This window comes from Myotis lucifugus, unplaced genomic scaffold (assembly GCF_000147115.1).
Source record: "Myotis lucifugus unplaced genomic scaffold, Myoluc2.0 scaffold_8, whole genome shotgun sequence".
Classification (NCBI taxonomy): domain Eukaryota; kingdom Metazoa; phylum Chordata; class Mammalia; order Chiroptera; family Vespertilionidae; genus Myotis; species Myotis lucifugus.
In genome coordinates this window covers 2,014,822-2,039,522 of record NW_005871056.1, presented here as the reverse complement: position 1 = coordinate 2,039,522, position 24,701 = coordinate 2,014,822, and the positions used below count along the sequence as shown (strand labels likewise).

The following is a 24,701-nucleotide window of genomic DNA, read 5'->3' as shown; positions in this document are numbered from 1 at the left end:
GGATCATAGAGGTGGTGTTTGGAGGGAGAAACACCACCTTGACATTAGGACAAAGATCATCAATAAAAAGAGGAAGTGCAGGAGCATTATCAACAATCAGCAAAATCTTGAAAGGTATGCCATTCCCCAAACAGTATTTCTCCATTTCACTGGCACAGCAATTCAGGATGGCATTTTGGAAGAGAAGTTGGGTCATCCATGACTTCTCACTGCTCCTGTAAACTGACAGTGTGTGTATTGATATGCTTGAAGGCCCTGGATCCTCACTGTACCAGAGAACTTGCAACATTGCCCCCAAGCAAGATTGTTATCCTGTCCATTAAAGCCCTGAAATTGGCATTGACTTGGCCTTCTTATGAGAGTCCTTTCAGGCCTCCAGTTTCCAGATTAGGGAGATTTTATCCATATTGAATATTTGCTCTGTCAAGTGATTTTGCTCTTCAATCAGCTTTTCTAGAATTTCCAAAAATTCTTCATCTGCCTTCACATCAGCACCCACAGACTCAAAACTCATTTCATATTATGTAATGAGTATGGATTCTTGAATTGTAAAACATCCAGAACTAGCAGTAATTTCAAAATCCTAGCCAGGTTCAGCCTTTTCTTTCAACATTGCAAACAAACCTTTTGCTTTGGCCATGATCATCATGGTCCTGAGAGATACTCTTCTGTGTCTGGTCTTCCATACAGGTTGTTAGAGGTTTCTCCATGTCTGATAGGGGCCCTTCTTGAATTTTGTTAGTCCCATTGCCTTCAATGAAGCAGATCTTTAACAGCTTCCATCACTTTGTTCTTGTTCTTCAAGATCACAGCTATGACAAAATGAGGCTTACCTGACTGACAAGCAATAACCATCACTAATTTTTCACCTTCCCAGTCCTTAGTCACTTTTAATTTCGTTTTCAGGACAATCACTCACCGTGGCCTCTTATTGGCAACATTAGCAGTGAATTTTGCATGCTTGGGGGTCACAATGAATAAACAAAATGAGATTGAATCAAGCACCAGAGAAAATGATGCAATGAAAAAGTGTAATAAATGAGATGTATGAGGTTGCTGCCAGGGTAACACAGTATACTGTTTTACAGCAAACTTTGCTTTATAAGCAGAAAGAAAACACTCTAAAAAATGATAAAAAGCATAGTAGAGTAAATGCATAAACCAATAACACAGTCACTTATGATCATTATCAAATATTATGTTATGTACATAACTGTATGTGATATACTTTTATACAACTGGCAGCTCATCAGGTTTGCTGACACCAGCATCACCACAAACACGTGAGTAATGCCTTCCAGTGGTTCTCAACCTTCCTAATGTCGTGACCCTTTAATACAGTTCCTCATGTTGTGGTGACCCCCAACCATAAAATTATTTTCGTTGCTACTTCATAACTGTAATTTTGCTACTGTTATGAATCGTAATGTAAATATCTGATATGCAGGATGTATTTTCATTGTGCGTGACCCACAGGTTGAGAACTGCTACCTTATACTATGATGTCTGAGATGTCACAAGGCAATAGGAATTTTTTAGCTCTATTATCATCTATATGTAGCTTGTCATTGACCAAAACGTCATTATTCGATGCATGACTGTACATGAAAACAAACCAGTTAATTATTTAAATAGAAAGTGACATATTTCCAGAGCCTTAAGTGATCAATAATTAGTTCAGGAAGATTGTATATTATAGAGATGCATAGATATTGACGAATTCCACTATCATAAAAAATAATAAAGTTACTTCAAGAAGATGTATTCATCACTCAAATGTGATTTTCATGTTTTCTCTCAAATGCGGCTCCATTATAGAAATAAGAATAAAAGGTAATATCCTGATTTTGGTTTCTTGAAAATGTTAAGGTTACACATTTTGTGTTTTTTGAAATTATAATTTAACTATAAATGTTGTGGTGCTACTTGAGCAAATACGGAAATAAGAAAAAAGAAATAATGAGATTGTGAGGCTAAATGACAGTATCTATAATAATAAAAGGGTAATATGCAAATTGTCCAAACAACCGAATAGCAGAACGACCAACCGTCCGGATGACCTTCCGGACGACCATGCTATGACATGCACTGGTGCCAGGCTGGCCAAGGTGGGTGCGATGCGATTGGTTGGGGGGCCCATTGCCCCAGGATTGCCTCGCATAGGGAGGCCCAGGTCACACTCTGTGGGCGATCGATGGGGTGGGGGGTGTTCTGAGATCGATTGCCCCAAAGAGGGAGGCCCAGGCCACCAGCCGGCAGGGTGATCGATCATGGGGGGAGGCCAAGGCTACCCCACTGGCAGCCACAGAGGGAGACCCAGGCCACTGGCCAGTGACACTGTGAGGGGCCGGCCAGCAATCGCCCCTCAGAGGGAGGCGACCAGTGGCGGGGGAGGGGAGCAGAGCCACACAGATGGCAAGCAGTGGCAGCAGCAGGGGTGGGGCCAGTTGCTGGCAGCCAGGGGAAGGAAAGCCCTGATAGCCAGCCAGGCCTAGGGACCCTACCTGAGGGGTCGCGGATTGCAAGAGGGCGCAGGCCGGGCTGAGGGACACCTCCCCTCTGCATGAATTTTGTGCACCACATCTCTAGAGGGTTTTATAAAACTTCCTCTTATATAACCTGTAGATTACTATAGCTATCTGTAGATCTGATCTTTTATAGGTAAGTGTAGATTTTATTCTTAAATATCATTTACTGCCACCTTAGAACTGAATAGAATTTTAACAATACTTTTCCGAAAAAAAACACACAAAAAAAACCAAAAACTTTTCTGAGACAAAAGACAACTCTGTTAGGTGAAAACTTGATTCAAATTAAAATTTTAGAAAAGACAGAAAGAAAGATGATGAAACTAGTATTTGTTTCCTTTTATGTATTAAGTGACTGGGCCTGGTGTTCTACACATTTCTAGGTTTGTGCCCTATAATTCTATGACAGGGATTTTCAACTGCTGTGCTATGGTACCCTGGTGAGTGGCAAGAGGCACACCAATGTGCCACCAGAATTTTTTAAATATGCAACAGCGAACCAATCAGAGGCACTGACAACAGCCAACACAACAATAGCTGCCTGGTGTGAATGATCAAAATTATACCTTTTTTTTTTTGTCAGATCAGCAAAAACATATTTTTGGTATATCGTAGAATTTTAGTAATTAGTTTATTGTGCTATGAGATGAAAAAGGTTGAAAACTGCTGCTCTGTGATACAGGAACTGCTAACATTACAATTTCACAAATGAGGTTACTAGGAATCAGAGAAGTTAATTACCTTGCTTAAGGTCGCACAGGCAATAAATGGTGGTCAGTAAGTGGTGGTCAGTAGTGGTAGAGCCTTATTTCTATCTGTGTGCTTTTTCCAAATTATTTCCCTAAATCATGTATTTATTCTTAAGAACTTAAAAGAGTTTATGTCACATAATTGTATAGATTCTCAAGCAAATAAAGGCAGCACATTAACATGAGAAAAGCAATGCTCTAAGAATCAGAAAAGAAATCTTAAGTCTAGGCCCTCCTTTCTCATCTACTTACTAAGCTATGATGCCCTGGAAAAAAATAATTAAAATGGCAAGCCTTAGGAACTTAAGAGGGGAAGAGGTGGTGGAGTGGGATGGGAATTCAAGTTGGTCCTAAGTGCTTTAATATATGCTGTGGGCTGAGTGTGCTTCCTCTCCCAACACCAATTCATATATTGAATCCTAACACACAATGTGATGCTGTCTGGAGGTGGGGCCTTTGGGAGATGATTAAGTCATCTAGGGCTCTGAGGTTGGTGCTCTTACAAAAGAAGTCCTTAGAGAGCTCTCCCACCTTGTGAGAACACAGTGAAAAGACTGTGTGGGAACCAGGATGTGGGCTCTCAGCCAGCACCTTCATTGCTAAGCTTCCCAGCCCCCAGAATTATGAGATATAAATTTCTGTTCTTTATAAACTACTCAGTCTCTGGTATTTTCTTATAGCAGCTTAAACAAACTAATACAGTACAACTTTCAGTAAGTCAAATGATTCTATGACTTCATACTCTTAAAAATACCAGATTAACAAATTTATATCACACTAAGAATGAACTAGAACCCAGATTTCTGAATTTTAAATCTAAAGTATGCTTTGGCTCTATGATCTCTACTCTAATATTTTGAATCATTACTTCATTGTCATTTCAAGAGACATATGACATTCTTACCTATTAAATGGTGGAAAAAGGTATTATACCAAAAATAAATGTAAGTGATGGAAGAATGTTTCCCACTTCCTCCCAAATTGCTTATTACATGTAAAGATGATATATAAAAATATTTGTGATACAACATGAAGACTAATTTTTAAAATTTACTCAATGACTAAAGTTCAAATTAACATATTTTTTCCTTATTTAGGAAAAGACTTGACTATTAGATTATAAAAAATAACCCAAGTAAATTTTAAAAAACTTTTTACCCACTTAAACAGCTTTGACTCTGTGGGATATGGAACATACTCAGTTGAAAAAGGGAGGCAACTCTGGAAGCTCTGATCACTATTAAAAAATTATATACCCATCACTTTAGACAAAGTTAAGAAAATATAGAAAGGGGGAAAATTCCCTTTATTTCTTCAACAAAAGTTCTTTTGAAATACGAAATATAGTATTTCTTCAGAGCAGCGGTTCTCAACCTGTGGGCCACGACCCCTTTGGGGGTCGAACGACCCTTTCACAGGGGTCGCCTAAGACCATCGGAAAACACATATATAATTACATATTGTTTTTGTGATTAATCACTATGCTTTAATTATGTTCAATTTGTAACAATGAAATTGGGGGTCACCACAAACTGAATTAAAGGGTCGCGGCATTAGGAAGGTTTAGAACCACTGCTTTAGAGAGAAAGATTAGAATCCAAAAAGTATGAATATTTCTTAAAGACATAAATAATGTATTGTTTATAAGTTTTTAAGGTGTTTATACATTTTTCAAGTCTCAAGTTATCTTACTATCCCAGTTGTAGGATTTATTAATGCAAAAGATACACATATGAAATTCTTTCGTATCTAAATACCATTGTTTTTTTATTTCAATACCAGGGTTTCTAACTAAATTATTACAGTCTTTGTTTATTGGCTCTGACATAACTGAACAACCATTAGTTGTTATTATTTTAAACTGTGTCTCATGGAATCAACATTGCATTGACAAAGTATTGTTGGAAAATTTTCCAATTGTCAATATCCAAAAGATAGTACATTTTTCCTAACAGCACAGCTTGAGAAAATATACTCAGAAATGGCACCATGTGAAATTAAAATTTGAAAATAATTAAGGTAGGCTAGATGATTTACTAGTCATACTATATATGTATGTATATATGTATAGACAGAGTTTAGAAAATCAGAGTTAAATATACAAATTTATTTTAAAATAATCTACAATGGTTTATATTCTAACCTATGCTACTTATAGAATGCCAAGACAATGTCTGAAAATGAAGCATTACTTTGAGTTTCCCAGAGAATACCAATAACTGGACTGAGTTTTCTCTAACAAATTGACTATTAAACTAATGAATTTTAACAAATATTTGTGGCTATATCAATACCATCTAATGAGACAAAAATGAAGTTATTTCCTATATTGGAATTATGACATACTTTTAAAAAGCATTACAATGCCTCAAAAACCATATAGACTTCCCATGAACCTTTGTAGAGAGTTATAATTTGATCAATAAAGATATTTAGAACATAACATAAAAAAGAACATTTTAAAATGTTCACCTTCAGTTTATTTCATAGGTCACTGTTATACCACCTGATATGCTAATTAAAAACATGCAAGCAGCTGGTACTACAGCTAAACAGATTAATGTAATAGTCTGTAGTCATATATGATGGCAAGGGGCTTGCCTCTTTGCAGAGGAGAAGGTCAGCTGCCCTTGGGAAAAGGGGGCAGGGTGGTAGTGAGAGAGTATTCCTTCTATCATGTGGCCTCGTGCTACAGTCACTTAGTTAAACATCTATTGCAAACTGTTAATCAGCAAACTACTTTTCTTTCATACGCAGCAAGGGGTCTCTCAGTTTTAATGGTTTTATAAGGAAAATGGAAAGCTCATATCATCTGACAGAAAACATTAAAACTGGTCTCCTCCCAAAATTACAAGATCTAAAGCATAAAGCAATAATATCTTCTCAATTACTTAGGACATATGCAATCAATTTTTAACAAAAACTTCCAAAACAAGATCTAGTCTATTACCCAGTCATCAGATGGCAATCATACTGGTGCCTTAGGAGTTAAATGCAGCTATACTCTATCTTGAATCAATGAAGCAAAACAAGAAAAGACACAAACACCAAGAAAAACTCCTAGCCTATGAAAAACAAATCAATGAACATTTAGGCACAAAGCTATGGATTAGGGTCCATCAATTTTAAATTTCAAAATTTTTTGTCAAAATTCCAAAAATCCATCTCTGAACTTACACTAATAGTAAAACATCTTCCTTTCATCTTTACTATGTGTACAATTTTGCTATACAAAGGCAATGTGTATCAGAGATCGAGAGTTTTAATCCTCAGGGTAATAAGCTTGTTCTTAGCTTTCTGCTAACAGACAAAAGTTATTTTCCTGTAAGACAAATCTTTTTTAAGTCTTCTTTTTGGTATCTTTATATTGGAGCATATAAAAAATTTCTCTGTTACCAAAATGATGACAAGCTAAAATCAGTTAATATTTTGAAATTTAGCATTTACCCCGTGACATTATCCCATTGACTCCTCATAACTGTGTTTTATTATTCCCATTTTAAAGATAAGGAAAGTGAGGCTAAAACTTGTCCAAAGTCTCCAAAGTATTTGGAGTCAGGATTTGAACCAACTCACAGTGTTTAGATATTACTAACAAAAACAAAACAAAACAAAACAAAACAACAGTTCTGGCCAATGTGACTTGAATGTCATCCCATGCACTGAGAGGTCGCCAGTTTGATTTCCAATCAGGGCACAGGACCAGGTTTTGGGGCTCAGTCCCCAGTAAGGAACATGCAGGAGGCACCTAATTAATGTTTCTCTCTCTCCCTCTTTCTTCCTCTCTCTCTATAAAATGAATAAAAACATATTTTTAAAAAACAACAACAATAAGAAAATGGTGACTGTGTCCTCTTGAATCTGAAAATTTAGGACCAAATTAAAAGAAACAATGGAAAAATATAGGTTTAGGTGACCAATTCAAAAGTTAATAAAACCTCGGCATCTATACTAATAAAAGGGTAATATGCTAATTAGACCAGATGTCCTTCCGGACAAAGCCGCAGCGGCTGCAAGGGCCAATGGCTGGCAGCCACGCGGCCCCTCCTTCTGGGCCCCTCCTTCCGCAGAGGCGGCGCTGGGAGCGGAGGTGGCGCTGCGGTCCGGAGCCTCCAGAGGCTGGACAGGGTGCGACCCGCGGTGCCTCAACCTCCCACAGACCCTCCCCCAACCAGCCTGGCCACAGATCGCCTCCCCCACAAGTGGGCAGGGGGCGGGGCCAGTGCTAAGAAGTGAGGGCTGAGGCAGCAGCAGCGGGGTATTGGGGGCGGCGCCTTCCCCTGATCCTCCCGGTCGCCTCGAGCAGAGGGAGGCCAGACTGCTGTTTATAACATCAGTAGGACATCCCTTGAGGGCTCCCAGACTGTGAGAGGGGGCAGGCTGGGCTGAGGGAACACACACACACACACACACACACACACACACACACACACACCAGTGCATGAATTTTTGTGCACCGGGCCTCTAGTATGCAATAAAAGGGTTAAATGAGGACTAAGGCTACAAAGTTGACAATTTACATGAGGTAAGCATAAAAGAATAATAATGATGCCATGCTTTGCCTTTAGATTTTCCAAAAGCTTTATCTTATACATTTTATCTCAGTCTTTAAAACAGCTGTGACAAGGCAGAATCCATTTAACAGATGACAAACTAAGGCTGATCATTATCCTGGACACAAGTATATGCAGCTTGAGTGTGTTCATACCAGGCTGACAGCCAGAACTATTTAGCTGTGAAGGAAGGTCAGGATTTCTGAGGCATTTTAAGCAATATACAAAGGTAGAATTGTTAGGATGTTTGAGGGTTGGAATATTAACATTTTTCCAATGACCTATTTCTAGTTAGTTTAAAAGAGCTATGATGGCAGGAAAAAAATCATTTTCATTTTCAAAAGTAAATTTTACTGACAATTCTGTTGCCATTGTACTGTGATTTTGCAACAATTCCTTGGTTTTATCAGTTAGACTTAATATGAAAATATACCCCAGAGCTGTGCTTCTATGAATTCTGCATTTAACCCAAGTGTCAAATTCACAAGTAAGCTCATTATATTGTAAGAACTATTGCCTACTGAATAGAAAAATATTCATTTCACACCTTAAATACTATAATACTATTTAATAACAGCACTGGCCTGCCAACTATTAAAAGCTTGTTTTTATATACTGTACCACCTGAGCTTTTTATCTTGCCTTTTTAATTACAATAATAAATTAATATCCTAACATTACAACACTGACAGGCATTGATTAAAAATATATTAGTTAACAACCTAGTATTTATTGTGCAAAGTTGCATTAGAAGTTCATTTTCAAAATATAATTATCATTCAATAAAACTAAGATCCTTTAATCTTCAAACTATTCAAGAAGACAATAAATTGCAAATACTGTGCATTCACATTAACACATTTCTCTTAATTTTACATTATGTCCATTATTTACAATAATTAGCTAAACTATAAATGTAATGTAAAATATATTTCACCAACAAAATTTATATACATATAGATTTTCCTTCCTTTGAAATACATCTTTATTTCCCGTTTGTCTTGGTTATTTTTTATTGTATTTATATCTAATAATATCACCACCATAGATTTCACATGAATTATCATATTAACATTCCTCAGTTACATGCCAACTCATGAATCTTTACTTAACTATCATTTATATTCTCCTTTTTATTTGGAGTGATCAGCTACAACATGTTCAGATAGAGGATTCTACCTATTACTTAATATGTCAAATTCCAAGTTTATATCACACTTCAGCACTAAAAGAAGGATTTGGAGCATTCTAACATTTATAAGCTAGGACAGATACCGTGAAAATATAATGACAACATATGAGCTTGACTGCTGTGATAATACCTTCTAGAATACCGTGGGAACACAAGCCTTTTGTAGTATCCATGACACTAGAGCAACTGGTTATTTATACAGACCCCAACCGGTACAAAATAAAGATGTCAAGTGTTTCAATTACCAGCTCATTTTTTGGAATTCATAAACCAATTGTAAAAAATTTCACATTTACTATATTCTTATTAAGTGCTTACTGTATACTAGTCCCTACTCTAGATGTTAAAAGCTTGCCTGGGATCTGAGGAAACAAATAATACAGTTCCCATTAGGGATATAGAGTATGTATGCAAATAAAAATATAAAAATTCTAAGCATAAATTCCATATTTATTATATAAAAAGAATGACAGCTTAACATTCAAATGAGTTTCCAAGCGTACAATGGTTCTTGCATATATTTTATAGTGTCATTACACAAGTATCAGAACCAATTAACCATAAGGACAGTGTACTCCAATTATTTATTCAACAATCTGCTTTGCTATCTATAATGCCAAAATGTACTATTATTGAATCTGCACTTTTTCCCCAAAAAGTAAACCTAGTTCTTATATCATTTTAGTTTACTATATAAATTTTCCAATATTGCTGGAAATACTTTCCTCTTTCTTCTTTCTAGGTTTCTCTGTTATGCAGGTACAAATTCCATAAAGACTCCAGAAAATTCAAGTTAAAAGGAGAATATGTATTAACAAAAGACTAGATAAAATACTTTATTTTCTTAACTAGTGTATCCTTTTTTAAAATTCACTAATTGAGACCATAACTACCCTGTTTGCTGACAGGCCAAACAGGATATTAACAAACAGCACTTAATGTAACCACAGATTACATTTCATACTCTATACATTTTACATTGCTCATAAACAGTACTCTCCATTTTAGCCGAAAACTTAAACCAAAAAAAAAAGCCTTTAGTACTATCAAAGATATACTGGGGGGAAAAAAGGATTATAATGAAGCTTAATACTACACATATATTCATTCCAATTATCCTAACATAGGTTAACAACAGATATCTACAATAAGTCCATTCATTCAAGAATTAAGAATGTTGCATTTTCCATTACTCAATAAATCTGCAGAACAATCATATCTTAATATTCTTTACATTTGTCATAATTTTAAAGTAAAGGTAGTAGTTCCTTACTACTGTAAGGTTAGAGTCCCATAAGATTAGTTATTTTGTACATTATCTTGTAATATTACATATCTATGTATTCATCACCTACCTATAGGAATTAAAAGTCCCATCAGAATCTAAAGTAGAACTTGTTCTTCTTCCATTTTTATTTGAGTCGCCTGGAAAAAAAAATTTAAAAACACTGAAATAATGGATATTAGAAAACTGAATATTTCCGTTGAAAAGCTACTATGTGAGAGTCCTATGCAGTATGTTGGGTCAAAAGGCGGATATCCCCTTATCCGTCCCCCAAATGTATTTTATAATCAGAGCCCATGAGGCCAAATATTTATACTGATGCTAAGAAATAACCAACACCACTGTTTCTAACTTGGATAGGAATATTGACAAAGTGACTGCTAACAGGAACAAATGAAGTACAGTACAGATATTTTCTTCTTATGCATCACAGGCAAGCCAATATTTATAAAGCACTTAATCAACAAAGGGCAACTTTTTGTTAGTGACCAAGTCACCCTCCCTGATCACTGGGCACAGTCAAAGAGAACAGGCAGAGAGCAAAACTGGAATGTTTCCAGCCACCAGTTCACCCTATCTAAAAATTTGGTAAACACAGAAGTAAAACAGAAAGCAGAATTGGGAGGTGGTGAATAATAATGTATTCTAGTGAGCTTTAAATACATCTTAATATTCTTCCCAAAGCTTTAGGTTTTAACTGTGGGCAAAAGTTCAGCAGTTTAAAAAATGAAAAAAATAACTTTGAAAAGTATTTCTGCCTCATGTGGTAATATCAAACATTTATGGGAAAAAAACACATTTTCTCTCAAGAAACTGGTATACTCATAAAATCAGATTTAGAACAAATTCATACCTATCAGTTTAAAATTATAGAATAAAAATAAATTTGCTAAAGGAGTTTAAAAATGCTCACCAATGCCACAATATACATATTCTTATTGACTATTTTAATAGTTTAAATTTTTAAATACATACTGCAAAGTATAGTTTTATGAAACCACAGTATACTACTATAAAACATATTTATTTTTAGAAACAAATTAAGAAGACTAGAATCTGATTACATTTTATACTCCTAATTCCTGTAATGTAACTTCCAAACATCAGGTAATATTCATTTTTATGATATTTAAAGCTTAATAATTTACTGATACATCCAATTTTAATTTATACTTTTAATCCACTTTGAACAACCTAAGGTGCCACTGGAGATCATCACAGTGGTCCTGGTTAAGTCAAATAGTAATTACAGAGCTTTCACTTTAAAGATGAGATTATTTTTAATTATTGAGTATAGTACTTAGGTACCATACTTATATAATTATGCCACTCATTAAATGGTTATTGAAAGCTGAAATGTAATTTTAATGACAGCTACCTATTTTTATTTACACAGTTTATAGTTGACAGATTAGTCAAGAATGCTGATTCTCTTCAAAATCTTTGCAGCTGCACCCAAGTTTTAGGAGGATGAGAACCGGACAGAGCCCACTTGTACTTTTATCTCTGTATTTTCAAAATATATTTTCAGATTTCTTCGATTAAACAAAAATCCTAAAATGGATCACAGGGCTCAAAAATGTTGATAATTATAATAGAAGAAAATAAATCAAAAACAGTTAAGATCATTCTAGCTGGGTATACTTTGTTAAATCTTTGAAAATATGGGTACTGTAAACTGACTCACTCAATATACTTCATTTCCTTTAAAAATTAATAGTTTTACAATAAATAAAAAATGTTAAGGAAAATTAGTCTCTGTCTTGCTAAATGAAAATTTCCTACAACACATGTTATTTAACAGCTTGCAGACATTTCCTGTGAAACACTCTATAATCAGCATAGAATAAGTACATCATATATTGAAATATATGAGCCTTCTTTCTCTTTAAAATTAAAGATTATGATTACTTAAATATATAAAATCTCACCAATGGAACATTTCTTGCCTTTTGCTGATATTTACAGATCAAACATAAAATCCTTCAAATAATTAAGACTTATAGTTTTAAAAAAAACAAACTTAGGTTTTGTCATAATACATTACAAAAGTGTTCTTCATTTTATACCTGCTTTGAAATTAATATATCACATTAAATGTAACTTCAAAGCCTGGTAATAAGAGGAAAAGGCAGTTTTTCTTTCTCAAAAACATACTAAATAAGGAGTACAATTGTTTCTCTAAACAATATTAGAGAAAAGGTTTCAGAGTTTGCTATACGAGGAAAAGGCAATAAAGTTTTGAAGTGGGAAAAACTGCTTTGTTCCTTCAATCCTCTAGTTGAAATTAATTATAGCAAATGTTTATGAAAACATCTGTTCCTGACAGTTATAAATTCTTAATTTTAGTATGGACGATTCCAGACTCTTATTTTGGAAGAATATTGTCTGACAATTGAAAGGTTTACAAAAACACAGACAGAATTTGTAATTCTGGAAAATTGTATATAGAGTGTGCTATATCCTATGGAGACTTTCATTTGTTTGAAACATTGGAGGCGTTAGTAGGAAAAATCAAAGACAAACAGAAAGGCTCATCTTTCATTTTTAAGCTGCTTTACAATAAAAACATATCTATAACACAAGAAATAACAAGAATTAAAAACAAATATTACTTTACTATCAACCTAATTTTGACGTAAAGTATAATAAACTAAGTATTAACTTTATCAGGGATTTTAATAAGTCTAATGCTAATAATCATGGGAAGGTATGTGTAGTGTTCCCTAAAAATAACAACAGAGGGTGCAAGAGAGTTTAATACAATGTTTTTAGTTGTTCTTGATTCTAGAACAAAGTTACCAGGTAGAAGCAGTACTGTTAACAAGGATGCATAGGTTGTTTTTAGAACACTCTTTCTCTCTCTTTCTCACAGACACACACACACAAATACATTATTCAAGTAATCTTACACAAAAACCTTTAAATGATCAAAGAACACAAATACTTAAATGTTGAGATAACAGGCTTCCTTTCACTTGCTTATTAACAATAAAGTAAATTTTTAAAGTACAATTGTGATTTTAAAGGTATTTCAATATTTAACATAAACTAATCAATAAAATAATCTGGATTTATTAACTGAGTAAATTTTTAATGCATAAATTATATACAATATATAACATACATATTGTGTTACTATGTAATATAACATTGTTCAACATTATATATTTATAGAAATAGTTCATTAATTACTTGGGACCATTACAGTTTGAAATTAATATAACACATTTATTTCTTGTTAGTGATAAGTTTGTAAAATGAGTTCATAATATTCACAATTAGAATGCTTATTTCATATGAGGATACAGAGAGCACAGTATTTTTCACTAGTAATTTCTAATACACCTGTATCTAACTTATTAAACCAAAAATATAGTGTTGACTTATTTCAAAATATGAAAATCTAATTCCTTTCTCAGTTTTAGCACTTACTGCAGTCATGTTTAGTGAAGGGCACTTATAGCATCTATCTGTGCACTGTTAGATCACACTAAATGAAAGTTTACAACAGATTCTATGGTGCTTTTTATGCACAAATATCTGCTTAATGAAAGGAGAACCAGAGATTTTAAGCTAGGTTAGGTTAAAAAGAACCAGTACATTGCTGTGAATGAGCACATGAAATCAATCGTGTCTTTGGTACACATCTAAAAGACATCAAATTTTAGGTATCACGTTACACTAGGTATGAATTCTGATAACTATTACATAATAAAAAGAGTTTATCTCTGCATTGTAAAAGAAATGTCACCAAGTATGTGTGATGAATATTTAATAGTAAGAGGGGGGAAAAGATCTGGTTCACACTGAAAATAAAGCTATGGGTAACCACATTTCAGTTGTGACAGGAAAAGATGGTACAAATGTTAGTATAAAGACCTATAAAACCTTTTATGTCTTTTAAATGAACTGGTATTACAACTGGAAAGTTTTAGTTACATTTACAATCCCATTTTAAGTAATGATTTTCTAAAAATCTATGAATTAAGTATATTCATATGTTGACACCAGGTCAAGGCAAAGCATAAGACTCAGCATCATTTGTGAAGACAGTAGCCACACTGATTCATTTCAGGAATCAGTTAAACAACAATCTCTCCAGACAAATTATTTATGCTAAAATCTAGGACCACTCATTAGGTCTAAGAACCAGCACTCAAGTAAATACAGAAAATCTGTGTATTTAGTAAGTTTCCATTTTCTCTATTATTGTCTATCTACATTCTAATGATTTAATGGTCTTATTTAGCTCTCTATGTAATATTTTCAAATTATTTTTTAGATAACAAAAACCCAGATATAAAACAGAAATGCATAGAAACTATCTTAAACAAGTAAATTTCTAGTGGACAATTTTAACTTAAGAAAATAAAATTGTTGTTATTCCTATTAAATCATTAATAGAATTCGTTAAAAAAGAAAGCAGTTACATCAACAGAGTGGTGGAATACACAACTCCAAATTATCCTCCCTCAGAAACATTGAAAGCAAGCACTGAAAACAACTTTGGAACAACTCTGGAAAATAGTGAAAGATTTACAAAAGAACAAATGAACAATGAATTAAGAAAGGCAGCTTGAAAGCTTTATGGTATTTTTACTTGCCCTTGCTTAGCCCCTCCCCTGTGCAGCAGCAGTTCTGAAGAGGAAAACCAGTTCCTAGCATGAAAACCTAGTATCTGGAGGTTCCAGGGGCGGCAGAACCAATCATATTTGCAAATAAGTGTGTAAATCTGTTCTATTTTGAAGGACTTAAGATACTCATGTCTTTTGCATCTAACTAAAAAAAAAAAAAAAAAAAAGATGGTGGGCATTGCTTGTCAAAAACACTGTAAGCCAAACAAACGCAGAAGATTGGGGCAAAGATTACAACTGAAACATAAAATAGACCACAAAAGGCCTGGGGGAAAATTAGGACATTCAAAAGCACCAAGATATACAGGGGCAAGTGGAAGACCATGCACATGCCCAAGACAAGCTGCATGATCAGGAAGAAACTGAGAAAACCTTAAGCTTCCAAGTTAAGTTGATCACTCAAATGAGTACAAGCCTGACTAACAAACGAAGGACTGTCATAGCACAAAGCCAATCTGCAAAGACAAATAAATCTTTATTTTTTATTTTGCTTTTGTTTTAAATACTGGCATTCAAGGAAATCGCTGTCAAAACTCTAGCAGGACACAAACGAAGAAATAAAAACTGCAGTGACTACATATGTCAAGGTCTAAGTATTTGCAAAAAAACTTTGAGAAAGTCACTAGACACATACACTATAACAGTTTTAAGACTATAAAAATAGCAAACCCTGGGGAATGGGGGAATCTAATATGCAGAGTTACTAAATTATAATATTCAAATATCCAGTTGTCACACAAAAATCAAAAAGGATACAAAGAAACAGGAAGCATGACTCATCAAAGGAACAAAAATAAAGTGACAGAAACTATCCCTGAGGAATCTAAAAATTAGATTTGCTAAACAAAGATTTGAAAACAACTTTCTTAATGATGCTCAAAGAGCAAAACAAAACTAATCAAAATCACAGATAAAGGAAAGGAAATCAGGTAAACAAATGAATGAACAAAATAAGAAAATCAATAAAAATACAGAAATAATAAAAGGAAACAATTTCTGGAGCTGGAAAATACAATAACTGAAATAAAAAAATTCATTAGAGGAGCTCAACAACACATGTGAGTAGGTAGAAGACAGAAACAGCAGACTTAAAGACTGGGCAATTGAAATGATCAAGGCTGAGGAGCAAAAGGAAAAAAGGATGAAGAAAAGTGAACAGAGCTTGTGAGACCTGTATGACAACATCAAGCACATCAACATATGCTTTATGAGAGCCTGATAAGTAAAAGAGAGAAAAGGGCAATTCTGTTACTTAACTGCTCAATATCTAAGTTTCCTCATCAGTAAAATAGAGAAGAAAATTTTTACCAGAAAGTGTGGTTATAAGAATTAAATGAGATAAGTACAGGTAAAGTAGTTAGTATAGATTATAACACAATGTAAGTCCTCAATAAGTGCTACCTATCATTTTCATAAACACTTTAGTTAATGTATTTAAGATACTGGAACCAGTGGAAGAATAAAAGAAAAAGACTATTAATTCTGCTTATAGAGAATAAGCTTATTCATAATTTAAGTTGAAAATTGCAACTTTATTCTCTTAATTAAAAACATTTCTGATTCTTTTTTAAATTATCAAGAAGTGTCTTTCATGAATTATAGAAGGACTAGAAGCCCGGTGCACAAAAATTTGTGCACTGGCCGGGGGGGTGGGGTGGGGGGCTCTCAGCCCAACCTGTGCCCTCTCATAGTCTGGGACCCCTCAGGAGATAACCACCTGCTGACTTAGGCCCGCTCCCCTGGTGGCAGATGGCACGCCAGATCCCGCGGTGCCTGCCCTGTCTCCCCCAGTCACACACGGCAGGCCCGGATCTCGCGCTGGGGCTGGCAGCAGTTCTGGATCCCGCTGCCACCCGTGCAGGGCGGCGCAGCAGGATTTGCCTGCAGTATGCAAATTTAATGGCCATCTTTGTTGGGTTAATTTGCATACTCTTCTGATTGGCTGATGAGCGTAGCGAAAGTACGGTCAATTAGCATCTTTGTCTTTTATTAGTGTAGATGGCATGAAAAATTTGTGGTATCCTTTTAATATCCTTCCTGATGGCGAGTATACCAAATATTGAATATAATATATAGGCTGGGGCAAAAGTAGGTTTACAGTTGTTTGCATAAAAAATACAATAATTAATAAATAATACAAGAATAAACTATGCTTTTGTATACTCACAAGTGTAAACCTACTTTTGCCCCACCCTGTAAAGAAAGAGAGTGGAGAAATAGTAAATTTTTATTGATTTCAGAGAGGAAGGGAGAGGGAAAGAGAGAGAGAGAAACATCAATGATGAGAGAGAATCATTGATTGGCTGCCTCCTGAATGCCCCCTACTTGGGATCAAGCCTGTAACTCTGGCATGTGCCCTGACTGGGAATTGAACTGTAATAGCACCTGGTTCATAGGTCAATGCTCAACCACTGAGTCACAGCGTCTGGGGGGGGAAATAGTAAATTTAAATACTATTACAGTCTTGAAACATAAAGCCATCCAATGTGTGGTGCTTAATTTATATAACTGTTAACAGAACTGATAAAATGTAGATAGATAACAAACTAAAACTATAGTCAATCTAGTAATAAACTATGACATGCATAAGTATAAAACAAGCTTTAAAAAATTCATTATTATGCAACTGAATGGAACCAAGGCCCAATTTCAAGGCCTATATAATCACAAGTATAATTACTCAATTTAAGTTAACATGTAACAATATGTAAATGCAAATATTTCTATTTATTATGATTGTCATTTCCTGGCATATTGTTATTTCTCTAGACATTCCATTGATTTCAAGGTCCTACCATTTACAGATTACAACAAGGGTAGGAACATAATGATAGTCCAAATCAACTGAGGGCAGGTATGTAGTGTGTATATGTGTGTGTGTGTGTGTACACTCATGGGTACAAATGCAAAAGTGAGAGATGAAGAGAAGGAAGAGGATGGTAAGGAAGGAAAGAGAGAGGAAAGGGGAGGGGAGGGGAGGGGAGGGGAGGAGAGAGGAGAATAATCATGGGTGGGGTTCAGGATTCCCTACTTTTAAAAGTCTTCCCAGATTATTCTGATGAACCGAGAGTCTTTCCTAGTCCAAAATAATAAGCTGCTATTATGCTAAAAGAGACAGTCTCTTTTTGTAGAAGGCAAAGTATTTTGCTCCGAATACAGAAATTACTGGGTATCACATATGCCATCATTTACTATGGAGTATCAATGAAGCAGAAGCTTTGACCTCATTTTCCAGCAGTAGCAATGGATGGCATTGAGCTATGCCAACTCTGTTCACTACCCTAATATGACCACTAGCATGTACTGACTATTGGGGGGAGCATGCAGATTGGAGATGACAAGCAGAAAATGCTATTGGACTATGTGGACCTGCTGGCCCTTTTAAGCACCTTTCTACAAAAAAAGTTACACAATGACAATGCTGCCATTTAGACAATTCCAAAACACATTTATACTAAGTATCTAAGCAACCAAACAGAAGAACTTCCTCATAAATAAAAGTGTTGACAAAGTATATATTTATTTCAACTTGGAGAAAAAGTATTAAGGGCAAAGATAATTATTATACAGGGGGATCTTAAAAATGTATATACACTTTAACAGATGATAGCTCAATTTTGAAAATGAAATGTATTTTAATAAACATTGCCTTTATAATTATTCAGAGTGTATGTATACATTTTTGGGAGACCTTATATAATTTGCCATTTGCTATATATGTTTTCTTACTAAAAAAAAAAATGTATCGGTTGGGTGTAAACTTTGACATATTTAGTTTTGCTACTAGTCTTACAAAAGTTTCAATGAACTCCCTCCCACAACCCTACCACACGCATAATAGCTTTTCAAAGAGAATCCAATTGATAATTAGGGAATTCTAAAACGACATTAAATCATCTGTTCAGGGCCTAAATCAAATATATATAACAAAAGTAATATAAATATTTGCTAAATGAAATAAAAATATGTCTGGTATTAAAGTCCTATTTCGCTTTCTATAAATCTTTCAAATAGTAATTAAAAATATTTATATGAATTGTTCTTTTTCTTCAATGTCCAAAAAGAGAAATATCTTTTTTCTACAAAATAGATTCCTTTGGGCACTTCCCATTTTTACTATTACATTCAGTAAACAGATCCTTTAAGATTGGTTTATCATATAGTGGACAAGACCTCATAAAATTAAGAAACCCATTAACCCAACTTTAGGTAGTTAATATTGAAAAACTCCATTTTAGATATCAGAAATAAAGTGGAAACTATTTGAAAGAAATAAATTACCATTGATGAACCAGGATAAGCAATCCTATTTGTGACAGTTAACTGAACAAGGACTTATATCAAAAATTCTACATAAACTGCATAACAGGCATTTTAATGATAAAATTCCAAGACTCAGGTGAAGAACCAAGGGTAAATATTCTCAAACATATCTTTAGTCTTACAAATAATTTACTAAATTAATTGCATTAAATTTGGTAATCTAAAAATCCTCCAATACAATATAAATATTATAAATGTTTACAATTTTCTTCAAATAAAAAATTACAAAAACATTTTAATTGATCCATAAAAAATCTTATTTTGTGAATTATTTATGACATGAAAGAACTGTGCTGAAATATGATTTTCAAAGAAAAAACTCTAAATCCATAAACTAATTTCTATTTACCATTTTATGATAATGCATAATTATTTATTAGTGGATATGATTTCCTAAACTTGATAACTAGAAATATGTCAAAATATGGCTCCTTTAAACTTGCTAAGAAATGTGCAATGTACAAAATTCAACTATCCTTTTAGAATTTGAAAAATATCATTCAACGTAGTTATGAGTCCTAATTAATAAACAATTTACTAACTCACACTTCTAGTCATGCACTGAAGTCATGTGATAGCTTTACCACTACTTTTATTCTTGCAACAATCATGTGTAGAGCACCTCCAAAATTTTAGCCCTGGGGATATACTGGTTGTAAGCAAAAGTTCAAAACCCATCCATCCCAGACATCCTTGATTTTGTTGAAAGTTTAGAAGAGGAGAGGGACAGTCAAAGTGATGTACAATGACAACTTTAAAAAAATGTTACACAGTTACACACTGTACAATCACATATGAGAGAGAGGAGGGGGTCACTAACGAAAGAAAGGGATGAGGAGCACTCCACTAGTGATCAGCCTGAGCCAGGGCTTTGTGAAAGTCATGTTCAGGATTTTGGTCAAGGTAAACAAGAAGTCCGTGAAAGAAAAGTTTTAGGCAGAAGTAGAAAATGATAAGGTTTGCAGTTTTTGAAACATAACTTGAAGCCCTGGCCATGAAACTTAGTCAGAGTACTGTCCCAATAGGCCAAGTTTGTGTGTTCGATCCCCAGGGAGGGCACACACAAGAATCAACCAACGAATGCATAAATCAGTGGAACAAACTTATCTTTTTCTCTCAAAAACCAATCAATCAATTGATCAGTCAATAAAAACATAACTTGAACTTCAGGGTAAAGAAATTCTAGGGTGGATGAGGGAGGAGAGTGGATGGAAGGGAAATGGAGAAGAAGCTCTTGTACTCCAAGGTAAAAAATGATGATACAATAGCTATATTGATGATACTATCACCATACCATCTTAAGTATTACAATTTACCATTTTTGTAGGTTGCTTATATTATTTGAGAGTCTACTATGTGCCAGGCATTGTTCTAGGACCTGGAAATATTATAGTGAACAAAACAGAATGAAGTCAAGGTCAGGAGGGGTCAGGAGAAGAAACACAAGAAAATAAATACATAATATATAAGTTCAGAAAACTATAAAGAAATACAGCAGAATAATGTGACATGCAGTAACTGAGGGAGGGTGCTACCTGAAGGAGAAATAATATATGATTTGTGATTCCAGTAACAAGAAAAAAGATAGCCATTTAAACATCTATAGCAAAGGACACAACATGCAAAGGCCCTACGGCAGAAGTTGGGCTTAGAAAACAACAACAACAAAAGGCCAAGGTGGCTAGAAAGCTAGAAGTAGAATAGTATGAGACGAGGTCTGTGGGACAAAGAGGGGCCACAGAACTTAGGTTTAGAGGGAGAAATTTAGACTTTACAAATACAATGTGAAGTCACCATACAGTTTTAAAATGATGAAAAAGATTATCAACTTCATGTTTGGGAAAGATCATTCTAGCTGCTATGTGAAGACTGAATTGGGGGGTGGCAAGATGAAAGCTAAGAGATCAGTTAAGATCTGTATCAGAGGATAACCTGAGGGCACTGACAACTGCATACTTAATTCCAAGACAGTCTAAGGAAGATCTGAAATGTCAAGTAGTCTAAAGAAGATCATACACATTTCCTAAAATTTTTAACAAATGCAAATGCTTTCCATCAGGTATTTCTCACTTAGACAATTCTATGTAGGAAGTTCTTAAGGTGAATAGCAGTAGGAATATATTTACTTATTGGTAGCATTTAATTATTAAAGTAATTTTAATTACTTTAGCTATTGTTTTTTTAAATATATTTTTATTGATTTCAGAGAGGAAGAGAGAGATAGAAACCTCAATGAGGAGAAAGAATCATTGATTGGCTGCCTCCTGCAAGCCCCCTACTGGGGATCGAGCCCGCAACCCTGGGCATGTGCCCTTGACCAGTATCGAACCTAGGACCGTTTGGTCCACAGGCCGACGCTCTATTCACTGAGCCAAACCAGCTAGGGCATAGCTATTGTTTTAAAATCTATGAAGCCATTGAAAGTTGTTTTACATTAGTATTAAACCATATGTTATATGTAAAGTATAGAATAAAGTACATTTATTCTGCCAAAGTTAAATAGCTAACCAATATCTATAATACCAAACTACCCACTAAGACAAGATGACCCAATTTCTAACTATAAGGGTGAGTACACTCAGGTCAGGAAAAAATGTTTCATGACTACATTAATTTGTAGTTAGGTTTAAATATACATTATAGTTTAATTCAAACAACTTAAAACACTTTAAATATAGATATGAGTAAGATAAGAACTTTAAAATACTTGCTTATAGAAATTTGTGCACGGGGGATGGGGGTGAGAAGAGGTCCCTCAGCCCAGCCTGCACTCTCTTGCAATCCGGGACCCCTCGGGGGATGTCCGACTGCTAGTTTAGGCCAGATCCTGCAGACATCCCTCTCCCAATGCGGGACCGCTGGCTCCTAACAGCTCACCTGCCTGCCTGCCTGATCACCCCTAACTGCCTCTGCCTTGGCCCCCGCTGTGGCAGCTTCGTCCGGAAGGATGTCTGGAATAACGTCCGGAAGGTCGTTCAGCTGTCCGGTCTTATTATGCCTTTATTATTATTATAGACAGTTCAAACTTATAAAAATAATACTTGAGTCTGACCTGAGTGGCTCACTGGTTGAGCATCAACCTATGAACCAGGAGGTCATGGTTCAATTCCTGGTCAGGGCACATGCCCAGGTTGCAGGCTTGATCCCTAAGGCAGGAGGTAGCCGATCAATGATTCTGTCTCATCATTGATTTCTCTCTCTCTCTCTCTCTCTCTCTCTCTCTCTCTCTCTCTCCCCCCCCTCTTTCCCCACCCCTCTCCCTTTCTCTCTGAAATAAATAAAAATATTAAAAAAATAGTAATACTTGAGAGCACATTTTATCAATAACTCACAGTTTTGTATGTTTAAGGACAATGTAAAGGCATGGGTAAATAAGTAAGAACCACTGCTCACAGGTAACAGCTAAATGAAGGCACAGTGTATTAGGGGGGAAAAAAGGAATTTTCCTTGCCAAATAGGCCTATAAGTTCATAGCAAACAGCAGAAACGTATAGGATTTTTAAAAATCCAGCTGAATATAGCAAATTATAATTATAATTATTATTATAGATCACACAGGGAGAACAAAGGGTAAAATATTTAACTGCAGCAGTGTTTGACTATATTCTACGCAGTGAGAAAACCTGAAGTCATTTTCAAGGCCCACCATTTCTTACTTCTTTTCAGTCGGGTCAAGTTTCTAAGCTTTCTAAATTTCCGTTTTCTGGCTGATGAAAAGAAAATAGAATTCCGCCAAGTCTCGTCTCTACTTACTCCAGGACTTCTGTGAGGATCAAATGAGATGAGGCACGGGAAAACGCTTCACAGATATTTGGTTAAAGTATAAAATGTTTCCACCTGGCTATAAAGCAAGTCATGTTCCTGGGCTGAAGAAACTCCAAGGAGGCTAGTCGCTAGGGAGAGGAAGCCAGGTATTGCTATGTGATGTCATTACCTGGTGCCCACAGCGACCGTTTCCGAGATGGGCTTGGCTGTGGGCTGCATTTTGTACCGTGGGGTCTCGGCAGTGTCGGCTGCGATTTGGTGGGCTGTTGCTCTGGGGTGGTGGCAGGGCCTGTGTCCCACTTGGGGGAAGTCAAGTGTTGCTTTGTGGGCACCAGGTCCATGGTGCTGTTTCTCTGTAAATGGCCAGTGCGCGTCATGGCAGCTTCTGCATTGAGTGTCTGCGCCCTGGTGGTCAGTGCGCATCATAACAACTGGTCGGACAGACACTTAGCATATTAGCCTTTTATATATATATATATATATATATATATATATATATATATATATATATGGAATATATTACATGGAGTTGAGGTTAGCTTTCATGGAAACAGCTAGAGGTATAGGTATAAAATACAATCTTCTATTTCATACCTGTATCTCTAGCACTCTGGTGGTATCAGTCTTAAATCCTAAAAGTTAAATCCTAAAAGATGAAGTTTTCAGTGCATCAGATTTTACTGGAGTCAGGTACTTCAAGCCAATTCTGTTCATATAAGAAATTAAAGTATATATGCCAGTTAATAAATGGGTTATGTGGAACCAAAGGAAATCCGAGGAAGACCAGATATTTGTGAGAGTCTAACCACTACAGTGTCTACATATTAGAAAACCTATCTGGGAAATTAAGGTTTCAGAACCTAAATTAATAAGGAAAATACCACAGTAAAAGGGGGTTAGAAAATTAATTTTAATCGCTTCATTTTTTTCTATTCTGATAATTTAATTCTTCCACACATCTTTGGAGATAACTTCTGCAAACATTAACGTTTTCTGAAACAAATGCTCCTTCTGTAGCTAATACTCAAATAGTTATTACCAATGCCTACTTTTTTCCATTTCCAGCCAACCCTTCTTCTCACAGATTAAGTTATTCTCTAGGTATGTTATATTACAGCCAAGTTCCTGAGCATGTCTCTCAGTCATTATGCTTCTCTAATATGACTATTTCTACCTTTATCTATTTTACCTTTTGACTCTCAAAAGGTAATGTTTTCCAAATTTTCAGTGTTTCGTATGTGTGCCCCACTATTGTGCATTTTAATGTATATTCTGAAAGGATGAAAGATGATAGAATGTTCAAATATCACTTGAATATCACTCATAGGGCTACAAATGTTTTTTAAATGAAACATAGAAATGTTGGTGATCATACAACAAAAAATATTAGCTTTAATATAACAGTGGGTTATGGAGATTATTATACCAGCACATGCATGATTCAATCTTTTGATTAAAAAGCACTATACTTAAGTGAGTTATAAAAAGCTCAGAAAACTGGAAACATAAATGCAGTCTAGGATAGATTATTCAGACTAATATACAAGTCTTGGCATGAATAATAAGAGAATTGTGGTTGATCCACAGAACAGTTGGATTATGAACCAGAATATGCAAATCAGGTAACTATTTATGATAATTATTAAAATGTTAACTTGCAAATAAAGCA

General features: G+C 35.0%; 1 protein-coding gene across 7 annotated transcripts in view; it reads right to left on the bottom strand.

The window, feature by feature from the left end:
* TBC1D5 (TBC1 domain family member 5) overlaps positions 1-24,701 on the bottom strand; it is a 417,125-nt gene that overhangs the window by 200,160 nt on the left and 192,264 nt on the right. For 6 of the 7 annotated variants that reach the window (XM_014450492.2, XM_014450532.2, XM_023749459.1 and 3 more), the window contains one exon: positions 10,378-10,447. The exons of the other annotated variant lie outside the window; for it this stretch is intronic. In XM_014450492.2, the coding sequence (XP_014305978.1) occupies positions 10,378-10,447 (70 nt within the window). The remainder of the gene's footprint in view (positions 1-10,377; positions 10,448-24,701) is intronic. 7 annotated transcript variants of the gene reach the window in all.